This window comes from Camarhynchus parvulus, chromosome 5, assembly GCF_901933205.1.
Source record: "Camarhynchus parvulus chromosome 5, STF_HiC, whole genome shotgun sequence".
Classification (NCBI taxonomy): domain Eukaryota; kingdom Metazoa; phylum Chordata; class Aves; order Passeriformes; family Thraupidae; genus Camarhynchus; species Camarhynchus parvulus.
The window spans coordinates 56,172,320-56,188,896 of NC_044575.1; the positions used below are offsets into that span (position 1 = coordinate 56,172,320).

At 40.6% G+C, this 16,577-nt stretch overlaps 1 protein-coding gene across 1 annotated transcript in view; it reads right to left on the bottom strand.

Annotated features, from left to right (window-relative positions):
- Window positions 1-16,577, bottom strand: part of MNAT1 (MNAT1 component of CDK activating kinase) — a 119,410-nt gene that overhangs the window by 77,394 nt on the left and 25,439 nt on the right. The window contains exons 2-3 of the mRNA XM_030948553.1: window positions 7,369-7,521; window positions 5,681-5,754 (exon numbers count right to left, since the gene is read on the bottom strand). Of these exons, the coding sequence (XP_030804413.1) occupies window positions 5,681-5,754; window positions 7,369-7,521 (227 nt within the window). The remainder of the gene's footprint in view (window positions 1-5,680; window positions 5,755-7,368; window positions 7,522-16,577) is intronic.

Genomic DNA, 16,577 nt, shown 5'->3' on the forward strand with positions numbered 1-16,577 from the left:
CGACACAAGAAAGAAATAGCACATGAGCCATGCTGTGCTAGCAGGATGCCCAGATGCCACCTTCAGGTGCATGAGGAGATGCCAAATTGCCTTCAGGCTCCTGAACATCATGAATATTTCTCTAAAAATAAATCCAGCCATAAGCTGATGATCTCTGTTTTGCAGTTATTGCTGCTTGAAACCTTCAGGGTTTGTTTTTCTTTGCTTCTTTTTTAGTTATCTTTAATAGGTTAAACTGGTTACCATTTGGTCTGTAAAACAAGAAGCTTAAGATTTAAAACTAATACTGGGGAAAAGCAGGAATGTTTTAAACACTTGCAGATGCCTACCTTTAATGAGAACTGCATATAAAAATGGGTGTATTTTGGTACTTCACAGGAAATAACATTTCTCTCTAAAAAAATCGATTTCTGCATCAATGTTTGGGAAATTTTCACCCCAAAACCCCACTGCTCTGTTCATGGTGGAAGTGTTTATCCCCCCTTGTTTTCCTGCTGTGGCTGGAACCAAGCCACAGCCACAAATCTCAGCAGTCAGAGCTGCTCATACCACGCTGACTCTGCTCTGTCCACCTTGTCCTGCTTTGTCACTCGAGGATATTGTAGGACACCAGCAATCAGAGGTTCTGACTTCCAGCTCCCTCAAAGGCCAGAGGAAATTTGTCCCAAAGAACACTGATCTATAGCCATTGATGAGGAACACTGTCCTGGTCCTCAGCATCTCTTCCTCAACACCAACCTGTCCACAGTTCAAGAGTGAAAACACTTAAGACATTTTGTTGCAAGACTGGAAACAGGGTAAAGAGTGCAAAAAAGTGTAAAAAAACAAAAAAAGTAAAACAATGGAGAGTGTAATAGTGTAACCTGGATTTACCCACATCAATTTCAGAGTCAGCAGCTGTCCTTTAGTACATGAAAACAGCATCTTCCCTCTACAATAAACACCTACCAGCAAAACAAGCTGCTCTCTGACACTGCATGGTTACCAGTGGCCAGCCAGCAGCCAAAACATCTTTCAACATATTTTCTAATAAATTTTTCATGAGCTTCAAACGTCTTTTCATCAATATTTATAGAATACAAATTCTTGCCATTGTATCCTCACAATACAGCTGACAAGTCTGCTTTGCAAGGGGCACCAGGGCACAAAAAATAATTAAGATATTATTTCCCTCTCTTGTCCCTTGTCCCCTCCACAAGTTACTTGGCATTTAAAACCCAACAACTATAAAACCAAAGAACACAGTTGCTAACACTCAACACACGAACTTTAACATAGCTAGAACTACGCAGCACTTTTTTTATTTGGCCTGCTTTGAGTTTTGCCAGAAATTTATTTTAAATGCACTTCTTAACTTTAAATAAAGAAAAGAAATAGAAGTAGAAAAACTAGAAAGAGTTAAAAATCCCAACTCATATGCTACACCTACCCTGAAAAAATATTGGTGTAGATCTGAATATGAGTGGCAAAGCAGATGGCTGGTTTGAAAAGGTTTCAAAGAGAAGACAGACTTATTTTTGTCCATGTTGAAATATAGCATAAGCCGATATAAGAGGCCTGAAGCCCTTCAGGGAAAAGAAACAGAAGCTGTTTTGTATGCAACAATTATTTATCTACTTATCCATCTCACATTGGTTGGTTTATAAAATGACTTGCCTTGAGACATCTGTTAAGTATAACAGGAAGACTATTGTGTTTTTTGTGAAACATTTCATTCTATTTAGGTGAAACTCCCAAGTTCTGAAATTCAGCCTCTACAGGGACTTTCTCTGCTTTTCAAAACAACAGCATTCATTATACAATTCTATAACAAATGGAAAAATATTTTCCTAGTTATAAAAAAGAAAATAAGACAAAAACTTTAATTAAATGGCACAATAATTGAATGAATGAATATCAGTGCACTGCAGGACTAAGTTCCTCAAAATCTCCCTGTTTTAGACTAAGGCTGAAAATTCCTAGCATTAGTTCATTATTAAACAATATTCCTCTCATCTACCACAAACAACTCCTAAATTATCATCTTCCTAAAATCCCAGACTGGGAATGTGGCAGAGTGCTACAGAGGGAGACACAACTGCCTGGGATGTCCCAGGCTACCTTGGCAACTTCCCTTGGTGCTTTTGATGCCTGATCCCTGTACTTTTAAAAGGGGTAGGAGTGCAGTGAGGGGGAGAAAAGATGGAAAAGAATTTAACAGATCCCCTCCAACCAACGTTTCTGGGGTTATAACAAAATAATCATCAGAAACAAAAGCAAACCCACAGTTAAGCCAGAAAAGTCTAGTTAGGTATCAATGATTATTTCTGTTTATCCTCACTGGTCTTTTATTGAGTCATAACTTTTCCAGAAGTGAATGACTGAAATCACTCACTCCATCACTCTAAGAAAGACCATTTTGGCTGGAACAGTGTGATGATGTGAACTGAAACAGATCTTTGATAAAGCTGCCCAATTTCCAGTTGTGTTATTGCCCGTGTCAGGACCAGCAATACTATCCTCGAGAACACACACACAGAGGGGGAAAAACCAAACCACAAAACAATAAACAGCACAAGCCACAAGTGATCACAGATAGCAAAACCCTTGCTATCCAAGGATCACTTGTCAGATAAGTGTTCTGAGAGGCAGCTGGTATTGCATGAAGTCCTGGAGGATCAGGAAGATACAGGAATACACAAATAACAGCAGCCTCCTTGGAGCTGAATGCTTTTTAAAAAGCAGCAATTACCCAGAACAATCGTGCTGCGGTAATGCCTGGGGGCCTCACTCAGGTACCAGGAGAAGGTGCCAGGCACACGCTGGGAGGCGGCTCCTGCTCCAAGAGCTTTCACACAGGGCTTGGAAAAATGGCCAGAAAGACACACTGGGGAAGGAGAAATACGTGGGGGAAAAGAAAACTTTGTAGAAAGAACAAGCGAAATTCACATTGTGTCCAGAGAGTGCAACTTGTAGCAACACTCAAAGGTTCAACCAGGTCCCTCTCATCATATGGGCACAGTCCTGACTCACTCAGATACATGTTGCCCACACCTTTCCCAAAGGAAGGTTTTAACTCTTTCACTTTATTTTTATTCCTAGCGCTAATGACAACAAACTGTGCTTACAATGCTCTCAAATTGTCCAGCCGATTTTTCTTCTGGGGAAACCTCACTTTAAAATGTGGTTTTTATTTAAAGCCTTGTTTAACACACTTTAGCCCAAAGCATTATTCAGTGGCTACACTCTAAACCACTTCAAAAACCTGGTTTTTATAATAGAAATCTTAAAAGGTGACTACCCTAATGTTTGTTTGACCTTCCCCCACACACACACACTGCTGCTGCACCATCCAACTCTTCTATTTCAATAGAAAAAGTCTGTAGGTATAAAACAGCTGATATGAAGGGGGAAAATGTGTTTGAAGTGAAGTCAGCAATTGCAGTGTCTCATTCCATTGCTAGTTTTGGAGCTGACTTACCTGGATTATTTGGAAAACCTATCAGAATCAGGGGCACATGAAATACATCTATACAGGATGTTTTCATTTTGCCTGTGCTAAGCAACTACTTCATTTAAGCCCCGACAAGAACTTCAGAATCAAAACTTTACAGCAAAGAGGGAAAAAAAGGTGAAGCTGCACTTTGATCCTCTCACAGAAAAACTCAAAGTTTGGGGCATGGGCAGAGGGGAAACCTTCCCAAGCACCAGCAGCTACTGCAAGTCTGCTGAATGTTGGCTCCACAAGGCAAAGCTGCCCTGCACATCCTTTCTTTTCCATCTTGCAGCCCAGTTTTCCACATGAACAAGCCAGCAGGGAATTCAGAGACACACAAAAATGAAATAACTCCTCTCAGCAGTAAAGTGTGAAATTATCATACAGAGTCAATGACTTTTAACATACTGTTCAGTCACATCATTCACAACATGCCCTGGAAAATGTCACATCAGACAAGTGCCAGGTGGGGAATTCTGCCCAGGACCACAGCAGGGATGGGCTTGGGGACAAATGTGCAATGGGCTTTGTCACCAGAGAGAGCAAACAGGGCTTGAACTCTTGCCTGAAGTGGTGCTGTTGAATCTAAACTGTCCTCTGGGATCTGTCTGGAGTTGGGGTATCATAAATGAACTCAGTGACAGTGAAAATTAAAGAGTCTTCTGACTGCATCCCTCCCTTCCTCTCATCACCCTGGCTGCCATATAAACAAACTAGGATGCAGTTGGACTTCCAAGTCCTTTTAGTATTTTAGGTGTTCCTCTCAGGTAACTAACTCCAATTCCTCAAAATTCTATCAAGCTTCTTCACTGTGCATTTGCAGGGCCAAAACAATTACTGGCCAAATCATTTTTTTTTCATAAGGTTACCAAGACCGGCCAGGTTTCTGCTGCTTCTAAAACCAAGTTCCCAGTACAAGATTTGGAACCATTTGCAATGTAACCACCTAATCCCAAGAGCTGTAAAACCTTAACATCCTGCACAAATTCATGAGGTTCACACAATTTCAGGCAAAACTTCAACTCCCTTGTTACAGATGTTGAAAAGTCCTGCAACAGCAGTTAAGTGGGAAATTATATTTAATGCTACATGAAAAAAAGCAGTTTTGCTTCCCATGAGCACACAGACTCTTCCAGGATCCTCTGGCCATTCTTTCTATTCATTCCCTCCTTCCCCCATACCATTCCAAAAAATATACAAACAAAGCTACACCCACATCATCTCCTCCAGATATCTGGACCATGTGAGTGTGACTGGTGTTTCCCAGCCACACGATTTGGCTTCCCAGCCTCAGCCCCTGGTGCCAACAAAAACATGATACATTGCTCACAGCAGTAAGTGTTTGGATACATTTCTACAAAACACCACAGTGCAAAAAGGAGCAAAGGCTCCTTTGAGAATAATGAAGGAGAAGTGTCATCTCCATGGTTTCTTTCAAATCACATTCACTGCCCCTCCTGCATGCTCTAAGTCACCTCTTCTTCCTCCAGGTCAAAAAAAAGAAAAGCCTCAGAAGCTCATAAAAACCAAGAACAAACCATTTAGGAGTCACTCCTTTGAACACATCCTTGTTTTTCTAAGCAAAACCCATCACTCCACCATAAATCACAAGTCACCCTAACTAAGAAGAAAATAAACTCTGTTGATAACATTGTCCCTTCCCCAAAGGGCAAAGTTCTGCTTCAGCTAATCCAAAGAGAAAGAAATCAACGTCTGTTCCTGAACCTTCTCCTTCTGCACAGCAACATAAAATGCTACCACAGTGGTATGTAAGGTCATCAGCTTCAAAGCAGCTTCAACTACTGTACTTGCAGAAGCAAAAATGATGAAAGACACCATATGGCTTCTGTCATGGTAGTTAAAGCTAATGGAGGGATATAATGAAAATTTCAATTTCTCCTCTCTTTGTTTAATCTTTGCCAGTGCAGCATTGACAGTCCCCTGCAAGCCTTTCTTTTCCAGCTTTGTTTCCTCATTGGATTGTGTTTTTTCTCTGGCAGATAAAATGTTTTACTTAACAATGTCTTACAGTTCAACATATATGATTAAATCCAGAAAAAAAAGTAATTAGATAAAAATCTGATACTGTGATAAATCATATTACAGAAACTGAACTTCGACATTCTCATAGGCAGCTGAGTCAGAAGATAAAAGCCTATGGTCTCAGAAGCACAGCACATCAAAAATTCAAGCATTAAGACTTACCAATCTCTTCTATTTCTTCCAAGAAATCATTATATTCATCTAGAGTGGGAAAGTCTTCCTCTCTTTTATTGTATCTTTGAGAGAAGAGAAAAGTATTTATAAAACACAGAAAGATGCAATCTCCATTCAACAAGGCTTTTGCTGCAAGCTGATTAAGCATTGATCTACTTTTATCTACTGTGTGCTTTGTGACTCCCAAACTGACCAGAGTCTTTACTGGGAGACAGAAATGCCTGCTCCAAAGGAAAGGAGGAGCCTGGAAGAAATCTCTGCTATCTTTGCCTATTGTTTGCCAATTCCTTTTCCAGGGTTACAGGTAAACATGAGCACAGAGGCCAAGACAGAGTAACTCCCAGCCAGCCTCTTAACAAAGGCAGAGACAACAGCAACACCCACAGAAAAAAAAAAAAAAAAGCTTTTCTAGAACAATCAGAAAAGGGAGTCTGGCTTTGTGCCAACAACAGAAAGCATATGTCAGCGGCAAACTGAAAATGCTACACAATTATCTCATTTCATATCAATAGACCATTCCAGCACTCATATTCACCTCTTCAGAGCTGGAGAAAGTAAAAAGATGAAGGGACAACTGGCTTAGAACATGGGCAGCTTTTGAAAGTCAAGACAGGCAGACTTTCTTCCCAAGAAAATACAAAGCTGAGATTCTGTCTGATCTGTGGAGCGTGACACCCAGGAATATAAAAATCCCAAGAATTGAGGCCATATTCCAATTTGGGGGCATTTTTTCTGCCTCCTAAAAACTAATCTGGCAAACCACAGAGGGCCAAGAATTTTCCAACATTTTCTCTTCTAACTAAACTTCATTCCATGTTTAATTGACTTATTCCAGTTTGACTTCTGTTAACTTCAGTACACTTTAAAATCCAACATCAAAATTTTCACTGCTTTCCACATCAGCATCTTGGTATTCAGTGGCACAGTCTCCCCACATCTCAGCAACACCATATGATTCATTTACTATTGTACCAAGTTTTAGATAAAGGCTGGCAAGCTTATAATTTACCTGTAAATTCACTTAGGCACACAGAGCTCTCTCTGGGTTGTTACATTTATCAGATTTTCTTCTATTAAAACACAAACTGGCTCCCATATTTTCCTTATAAAATGCTGCTTACTGGCCACAAGGAGCGAGATGCAATCTTAGACCTCATTTATCTCAATTTCAAGAGCTTTCAAATCTGCATGACAGACTGGTAACACCAAGCTTGTAACCACTTCCACTAACAATTGCTGTGTGAAGCAAAAAACAATGTGAACTCTCTTTTGCCCATTTAGACTTTGAAGGGAACTGGCCTTCAACTCTCAGAACAGGTCCCCAGGGAACAAAACAATCAAGATCCTGTTCCTTGCTCTGCTGCCATGTTCACCCCCTCAATATCTAATCATCTCCATTTTGGAGCCAAGTCTTTGCCAAAGAAGGCCACATAGAAACTCTCAACATTTTCTAATGCTAAGCAGGAATCCCTCAAGGCTAAATTGAGAATTCAGCTTTCAATTGTTGCACAAAATCAGATTCTCTGAAATCCCTCCATGATAAATGGAGTCAACTTTTATAGTTTGCCGCTTTAAAAAAATTAAAATCTCCTCTGTACTACTGAACAAGTCATTTTTTAAAAAATTTGATGCATGAAATACATCCACTTTCTGTTATTTTAAATGGTGACACTCACATTTTCAGCACTTTCTTCCGGATTTCCACTTCCTTGTCGACAGCAGGGTCCTCAAAGAGCTGCACCCTGAAGTTGCTCTTCCTCAGGGGGGTGTCACACTCGTGGCAGTTCCCAGCCCCTCTCACAAACAGCAGCTCCACACAGCTCTCACATCTGTGGGAGAAAGGAAAGGGTGCAAAGGCACAGAGGTGTTAAACAGAACTGAAACACAGAAGTGTCCCCCCTTTTTGCTGTTTGCACAGCACATCTGCCCTGATTTCACTTTCTGCTGCACCCACCAGGGGCAGGAGGCCAGGGCTCTCCACCCTCCTGAGCAGAACAGGCTCAGCAGCACAAACATGGATTCTGATTCTCCCTGCCCAAACACCTCCAGCTCTTTGCTGGGACCAAGCATCAATCCAAACAAAATGATGGATTTGGTCTGGATCAAGGGGAAGCTGTTACTGACACCAGCAAACCCATTTCACATGGACCAGACTGCAAGATCCTTATTTACTCTAAGCATGACCTCATTGCACAAAAGCCCTGTTTATTTTCCTGATGCTGCAGTGCAAGGAGAACTCAATCCAAGCATGGACACAAATCTTGCCTGCAGACCTCCAAGCATCTGCCAGTCCTATCACAGAGGTACTGCTACAAACCTGAGCTAAAATCCAGCCCAGCAAAGCCAAAAGAATAAAAAACATTTCAGTCAGTTTTATGCAGCTCTCCTGCGTCTTCTGGTAATACTTTTTAAATTGCATATAAAATAAACTTTACACAGAGGCTGCACAGAAATAAAACAAAAATACCTTTCTGGTTTTATTTCTTTTGACCTAATGAAGACTTTAGATTTTAACAAGATACTTGCTGACCAGTCAGTTGGCATTTATTAAAGGAAGAACACGTAACAAGAAAGCTGATTTTAAGAAAAAACTACTTGGGTAGTAATAATGTGCAAACTTCTAGCGGAGGACAACACCTGCTGCAGTCATTTCCTACTGCTGGGGAGGCAAAGGGGAGCCTATTTATAGCTTTTCTATATTGAAGCCAAAACAGTTGTACATTAAGGGCTAAGCCATGTTTTACCTTCACAAACCCAGCACAAAAGCTAAACAAGTTAAGAGAAACAACACTGACACGGCTGAGAAAGATCTTAAACAAAACTTTCACACTGCTGACCTATCCCCAACTAAACTGGTTCCAGTCCTTACAGAGGCAGAGGTGAGGAGAGCCAACCAGTTTTGTCCAGCTTCTGTTTTCAAGATTAGAAAGTGCAAAACAAACACAATTGTATCTCACAATTAAAAAAAGAAGCAATTTTTTTTTGTTGTTGCTAACACAGAGAACTACAGCTTCAACCTGCATCTTGCACATCAGCTGCAAATGTTAAAGAGCAAACCTTGAATCTACTTGGGCATTTTCCTGCTCCAGAATTTCTTTAGTTAGAAAACAAAGTGTATTTCTAAATACAAATTATCTGGGTAGGGAACGATTAAACTTCATTAGCACACTAAGCCTGAAATTTAGAAGCTGCTGGGACACGAACTCAATAAAATAATGAGAAATTAATATAAGGTACATAATGAAAGCAATTTATGTCCCCACAACAGGAGGAGCAAGAGTAAATGCAAGAGAGCAGGCAAAGCAGGGAAAGGGATTTCTCCTTCCTCCCCCAACCTGTCTGTGCATGCAGGAGCCCAACACAAGGACAGCTTCACTGTCTCTATTCTGGCAGCTCTTGCTGTTTGTGCCTCTCAACACAGCAGCCAAAGCACAGAAAAGTCCCTGCCTCCTTTTTCCTAAGTTATAGAACAGGGAATAAAGCTACAGAACTCAGCAGGTGGATCCAAGTGCAGGTGTTTGTATTGTTTTTTTAATCACAGTATTGCCTAAGGACCAACAGAACAGGAGCTCCATGTGCAGGATATTATTCACAGACAGTAGCACCTGAAACTACTTCACTCCCCCCTTCCCTAAATCAAAGACACTTCATGTTTGCACAGGACTCGACTATGGAAAAAATCCCTCCTTGGAAAAGCACTTCACACAAGTGCTTCCATGCCTTCCCCAACTGAAAGCACTGTTTCTAAGGCTGCAAAATAGCTTTCCATACATGAAAAGATGAGTCAACACCTCACTATGGGAATCCCACATCAGGTGATTGCATTCTCACTCACTCGTGCACATCCACCCTTATATTTATTTGGAGATAATTCCTTCTGAATTCAAAAGGGGCTGTATGGGACAAGTCAAGGGCAGAGCTGGACTCAGTCCATGTCCTGCCTGCTCTCCCATCTCCAGACAGATTTAATACACACAGATCCCAAGTTTCCTTCCCAGCAGATCTGTCATCCTTGCCCCCACAAACAGCAGCCACTCTGCCACCAGTGCCAGTGTTGGGCCACACATTTCCATCTGATTCTTGAGGAAGGGAACAAAGGCATTTCCCCAACCCTGCTCCAAGGAATTCCTTTTGGTTTCACTGCAGACCACTAATGTGAGAGCATGTGTCATCACCACAAAGGCACATTGTTATAAAGGTGGATTTAATGAATTCTTTCACATCTTCAAATAAAGATTTCAAAATGTGACTTGAAAAAAATTATCTTTCACTGTAAAATTTGAAAATACTTTTTTTTCACTTGGATTATTTAGTTAGCTAGTTATTAAAATATGTAGCAATTTCTGTGACTTCATCAAAGTCACAGAACTCAAAGTCACCCAACTCATTCAATAGCACAGAGGGACACCCCAGCACCACAGCTGGTATTAGAGAGCTCCTCATGGCACACAAACCACATCATTTCAGGAGATTCCTTTCTTTCCAAGTCCAACTCTTCCCCACAGGCCTTACTGTAAGAACAGCTGACTGTGGAAGCAGGACACCATTCTGTACATCTTTCACTGGCCAACACATTATATGTGGCTTTCTCCAAATGAGCAAAGCACCAAAATACCTCCTTAACTCACCTTCAAATCAGGGCCAAAACAAATGGCCCTGTGGTTTCTTAAATTAGGAGCCTTAAAGAGGCACTTTTGCATTTGTATGTGTATTATGTATGCAGATATGCTATATATATAAATTAATGATTTGTATTTAAAAAATCACATCCATACATTGGTTCAATATTGAACTAACTGACAAAAATTGAGTTTGCCTGAAGACAACAGCTTCACATGAGAGCTAAACAAATGGTGTGATGTTGCTGCTTCTCCTCTTCACACCCAGGCTGCACAGCCTCTGCAATCTGTATTCTACTTCACACACTCACTAAAACATTTCCTTTTGGATTTGAGTTTGTATCTTGAGAACATGTGATCAGGATGAAGATATCAATAGAAAATGCCCAAGGACTTACACATGGACATAAAACAGAGACAACCATCAGTAATGCCAACCAGGAACAATGAAGAGTCCTGGTCTTTGACATCAATAAACATTAGAACGCTTGTTTTCATTTCATGGACACTGGTTTAATCTGTTGTTCTTCTCTTTAACCCCCATGAAATATTAAACAGAAGGCCCAGTCTCTGAGCAGTCTAGAACATAAAATTTTTGGGGGAAGCAAACAATAAAGCATCTACATGATTTGGCACCATCAAAGCACAAACACCACTACAGCCCCTCATGTCCAAGGACTTCAGGATCACACTAAAAATGCTTTTGGTACATAGCAGAAAACAAGCAGAGGTTCCTCCCCAGAAAGCTGTTAAGATATTTATCAACTAAATTACACTGACTGGGAACTGAGTGTTTGTTTTGGACAGAGTGTCTTCAAAAGGTACAGGATTGGGGCCCAATCCTGCATTCCTCACACATGCACACACTCACTTCATGCAGGGATGATGGCAGACAAGGAATCAGCCCTCTGGGACACTGGAGGATGAAAATGGCTCACAACATCAGCACAGCTTGATGGTGCTGCTCACTTTTTTAGCTTGGCTGGCAAGGCAGCAAACAAAATAGATTAAAGGAACAGCTATTTTCACAAGCAGGAACACAAGATATTCTCTCAAAACTTTAGATTCTGCTGAGCATTACAAAAATTTGCAGAACTTTCGATATGCAGCCATTAATCATTTCAGTAAAAAAAAACTTTATGGCTTTTGCTGTTGACTAGGAGTATTACAGAATGAGTTACTACCCTTCTTTACAAAGCCTATTTTTAGTAGATAGACTCATTAAACAGTATCAAACACTTTGAATTTCTAAGCCTCTCTTTCTTCAGCTTTTATAACCAAGATGTTTCTGTAATTTCAAGTAACAAAACAATGATCCTCTCTACTATGGAAGATACAGTTTTGATTAAAAAATAATACAGTCTTCAATACATAGCCAAGACTTGAACCACAAACAACAGGAGTGGAGAGAATCAGCAAAAATGATGCTTTCACTTGCTCCTCAATTTCAATGTCAGAGGGAAATTTACTTATAGAAGTGGAATGCCTTGATTTATGGGGAGGGAATATTAAAAAACAGAAAACACACACATGAGAAAGCTTACAGAATGACATCTAGTTTTTTAAATCAAAGATGCTTCTAGAAACATTCCTGGGCTTCTTGCTTAGCTTGGATTAGACAATTTGATATTCTGCAGAGATTCTTGAACTGAGACAAGAACAGCCCAATCTGGGGAGAGCAGCTGTCAAACCTGTTTATTTCACAACCTTCAGTACATTTAACAAGTCACAGTGGTTTCTGCTGAGCAGCCAAGAGCTCATCAAAGACTTGCAGCTGGCCACTGCGCTGATGGACAAACAGACACAGGTTCTTCCTGGAGTCTGCAGCAGCCATGACCTCTGAGATCCAAAAGAGACAAAAGAACCCAGCTAAAGCCATTTTTTTTCCATGTTACAGGACAGGGAGCAAAAGCAGAGGAAAGAGAAGTTTGGCTTCAGTGACACCAAGCACCTCTGAGAGCCTCGGAATAAAGGAGCTTAAGAGATCAGCAGGGAGTTAGGGATAAAAATCAGTCTTTTCCTTTTCACACCTCAGCTTCAGGAATCCATAAATCCTTATTCAAGTACTTGCAGTAGCTGCTGCCTATGTTTTTTGGGCCATCTCTTCCCTGACTGCCAAATACAAGAGGAAGTTGGGAGAAGGAAGAATCCTGCCCAGATTCTGTTAAGTTCTATCAGTGGTGATTTCGCTGTCCTTACCTTGTGAGGAGACAACTTCAGAATGCTCTCAAAACCTTATTTGGCCAAAAAACCCACACAATGGGTCTTGTCTTCAACTAGTAAATAAACAGGTCTCAGAGGAACCCCTGTGCCATGCAGAGACTACAGCTCATGGCAATAGGGCACAGCTTTCAGGCAGGAACCACAACTCTATCAGATTCAGATGGGAAGTGCTTAATTCAGACGAGAATTTTGGGGTTTTAAACACTGCTGATAAGCTATCTGCAGTCACCTGCAGCTCCCTTCTCTTCAGCCCAGTCACACTGTGACACAAAATGTCAGAGATTGCTTTGCTAACATTTCATTTTTTTTTCAATCAGGACTCCAGAGAGTAGATCTGAACTCCCTCCTTTAAACAACAAAGCAAAAGCAAAAAGAGACTCTGGTGCTCTGCCTATATCTGTGTTATGTCAATTCTCAGCATCATCTGCCAAGCTTCTGAGAACACAATCCTCCTTCTAGACTGTTTATATCTTTTGGGAAAAGGATGCAAGCACACCACTTCTGTTTCATTTTTGTTTTGTCAGACAAGTTCTGCTCCATACTGCAGAAAAGAGGAGGTTAAATGAGCCCAGACATCTTAAAAATTTAGGAGACATTCAGGCACAGTTAACCTTATTTTCCAAACTCCCATGTACATACTCTGCTATACAGAGCAGTTCCTCTCAGCTGCACCAGAAATAAAGCAGACCAGGTAGTGGCTGAACAACAGCCTTAGCTGACTCTAAGGGATTTCTAAAGGAAAAAAAAAAGACATACTGAGAGAATTAATAATAAATATTTCCACCACCCATCATGTTTCAACATCTCTACTACAAAACCATTTCAAGGGGCTTGGACTTGACAAGAGAATTTGCAGCAAGCTAAAACTTAAATCACTTTTATCCAGTACAGATGAGCCTTTTTTCCCTAGGGAAAAAAAATAGAAAAGCTTTTATGTTATTAACTCTAGATAGGATAGAAAAAATATTTCTATGGGTATTTAAATAAAAGTGTTTTTTCCTGACATAGTGCTGCCTAGTCAATTAAGGACACAATCACAAAAACGTGTCTTACAGCACCATTCTGCCACTTTGGCCAAACAACAGGCCAGTACTTGACAGGCCAATTCCTGACACTCCAAGAGCAGCTGTGTGGCATTGAGAAATAAGTGCTTTCACAATGACTAGGCACACCAAAACCGACCCAGAATTTACTCAGTGTACCAGAACAACTACTCCAAATCCATTATGGTCTACTGGGCAAACACATGCACTAAAATAATAATTCAACTGTGTCAATAACCTTTGCTATTATGCTTTATTCTCCTTCAGTGAGAACTTTGCAAGTTTTCAGAGTTCTCAGCAAATACCAAATTAAAATATTTATCAGGATCAACAGCTGCCCACAGCACACCTGAACTTAGGTCACAATTACGAAATCTCCCAAGTCTGTCCAAATTGCCAAGACTGCACCTTTTTAGACACAATCCAGCTCCACGTCACCCATTGTCTCACAAGACAAACATACTTGTCACTAACAAGTGTGAGATCTCACACCAGACTCCTCATGAGAAATGTTGCTCTCTTCTCCCTCCATATCCATTTTCTTACCTCCTGAGAAAGTCCTGCACCATGTGGCTGAGCTGAGAGATCTTACTGTACCAAGTACTCTGAGCATTCACTTACTCCATCACACCAAACACCTACATAAGCCAGAAATCACATGGAAAAAAAACCTAAAATATAGACAACAAAAAATAAACACTTAGGGGGTCCCAAAATAGTCACAACAAATCTTTTACTTGAAATCTTTTACTGAAACAAGACTTCTACCTTCTGTCCTGTATTTTCAACACATTTTAACAGTGCAACAACAGCATGTGGGAACAAGACAAGGAAATGTGGCTTTATGGTAAAAGGGGAAAAACATTAAAAGGTATTTGTGGCATGATGGGATATCCTGACCAAATTACTGAGGGCTTATCACGAGACACTCCCATATTTCATGTCTAATCTCAGAGTAAGAAGATAAAATTGATAAGACACATCTGTCAGAGAGCCAGGCATATGACCAAGGTCTTCCAAAATACAACAGTGGTTTGGGGTCTCAATGGGAAACATGCAAGGCTTTGAAAGTCTCTAAAAAATCAAAATCTTGACCCATCTTTCACAAAGATACTGTTGAGTGATCTACAAATGTTGGCTCATCTCTCCTGGGTATTGGGAGGAACCAAGCCAAATTCCTGCCAAGAGCAGAGACTTGTGTTTGACTTGAAGCATGAAAAGTACACAGTCCAGTTTCCTCAAGCTATTCAAATACAGAGACAGTGTGGGGTATGCACACACAATTAAAAACAACTGAAAAAACAGCCTGGTGGAGCAATAACTGCATCAGCCACGTCCTGGATAGCTCTGAAATCCCTATCAGTGCTCAAAAAACAAAGTGTAACAAAGTGATGTCCTCCCTACCACTAAACTTGCTTGGTTTCAAGTGACTGAAAGAACAAGTTGCCACGACCAAGTGGGAGCTCTTGCATAAATCTTGGTTTATGATACAATAAAATCAAGTGTTTCTTTTTATTTAATTACAAATGAATGGCCAAACTCAAAGGTTAAGACATCACCTGCCATTCTGATAAGCAGCAGAAGTCCCAACAACCCTGAGTTTATATATTCAGCTTGGGAACAGCAGAAGTGTATCCCTACATGTTAAGTCAGCATCAACACCAAAGAAGCTGCTGTAACCTGCACTGCTGTGCACTGTCCTTCCCCTGCTGTCCTCTCCCTCAGGCCAGGATAACATTTGTGCAGCCACACAGTTATTTTTGGGTTATTTTTCAGCCAAATAAACTTTCCCATTGCGTGCACCACACAGGCAGGTTACAGTTTGAACAAGATCCCTGAACTGAGATCCCAGGGATTTCCACTGGGTGGGAGGGCATAAAAAGCTGTTCTTCTCTTTGTTTATTAGAATTTCTCCTCTCTCCTCCAAAGTTTCTGGAGTATACTCAGCTAGTTTATCTTGATCCAAAAGTAAAAGGAGAGGAAAAAAAAGACCCAAAAAGTGTCCATCATTATTATTTTAGGGTACCCTATAAATTGCTTGATCAACACACCTCTGAAAATCTGAGTCAATGAACAGTTAAAACACAAGCAATGCAATAATACATGGGGTAGTAGACTGAGGGTAAATACTATTTTTCAGACTTGCTAAAAATAAGACAGCCAAAAGACCATGACAAATTATTTCAAAATACTTTACACAAAGCACACAAGATTACTTTATAACCAAGCCCTTCCACAACAGAAACAGAAAGCAAGACAACTGAAAAAAAATTAATTCATGCATTTGAAACAAGTCACAGAGTCACTGGGAGCTCATCACTAAAAGAACGTCAAGTAGAGAAAATGACAGCCCCATACCAATTAAATAGCACCTCGTGGTCCTCCTGCTATGTGGGGAAGTTACAAAAGGCACATGGAACCCAAGGTGGCAGCAGAAGAGCTGCTGGTGTTTCAAAGTCACCAGCAGGATGTGAGGTTTAACCTGAAGTGACCAGCGTGGTTCTGGTCAATGACACTCAAAACAGATGAGCTCATCCTACAAATGCACAAAAAGGCAACTAGATAACCACAAGATTAGGAAGATTGGCTTTTCAGGAAAAACAGCAGAAAAAGCTACTGAACTATAAGTCCAACCAATAGAGTAGAACTTCATAATGGAAATTGTATTTCTCATTAGTCACAACGATGGGGGCCTGGAATCAGAATCAACAGGAGTAACAGGACAAAAAATTAGTTTAAAAAATTAACATTACTTAGTTGTAAAAAGTTTTGTAAGTTAACAAGAGGAGGATTTGATGACCTGACAGTCTTCAACAGGTAACCAGATTTGGTAAAGATGATGTCTCTCCAGTCTTATGACATTGTCCTGGGTTTTTCCACTTTTCTCTAAAGAGATATTTTCTCCCAAACTGGTTGGGGGAGAGGCCAATTGAATCTGCTTTTCTAGAGGAACCCCATTGGGGTTTCTCTCCCAAATTTGGGTTCTCTCCCAGATTCGCC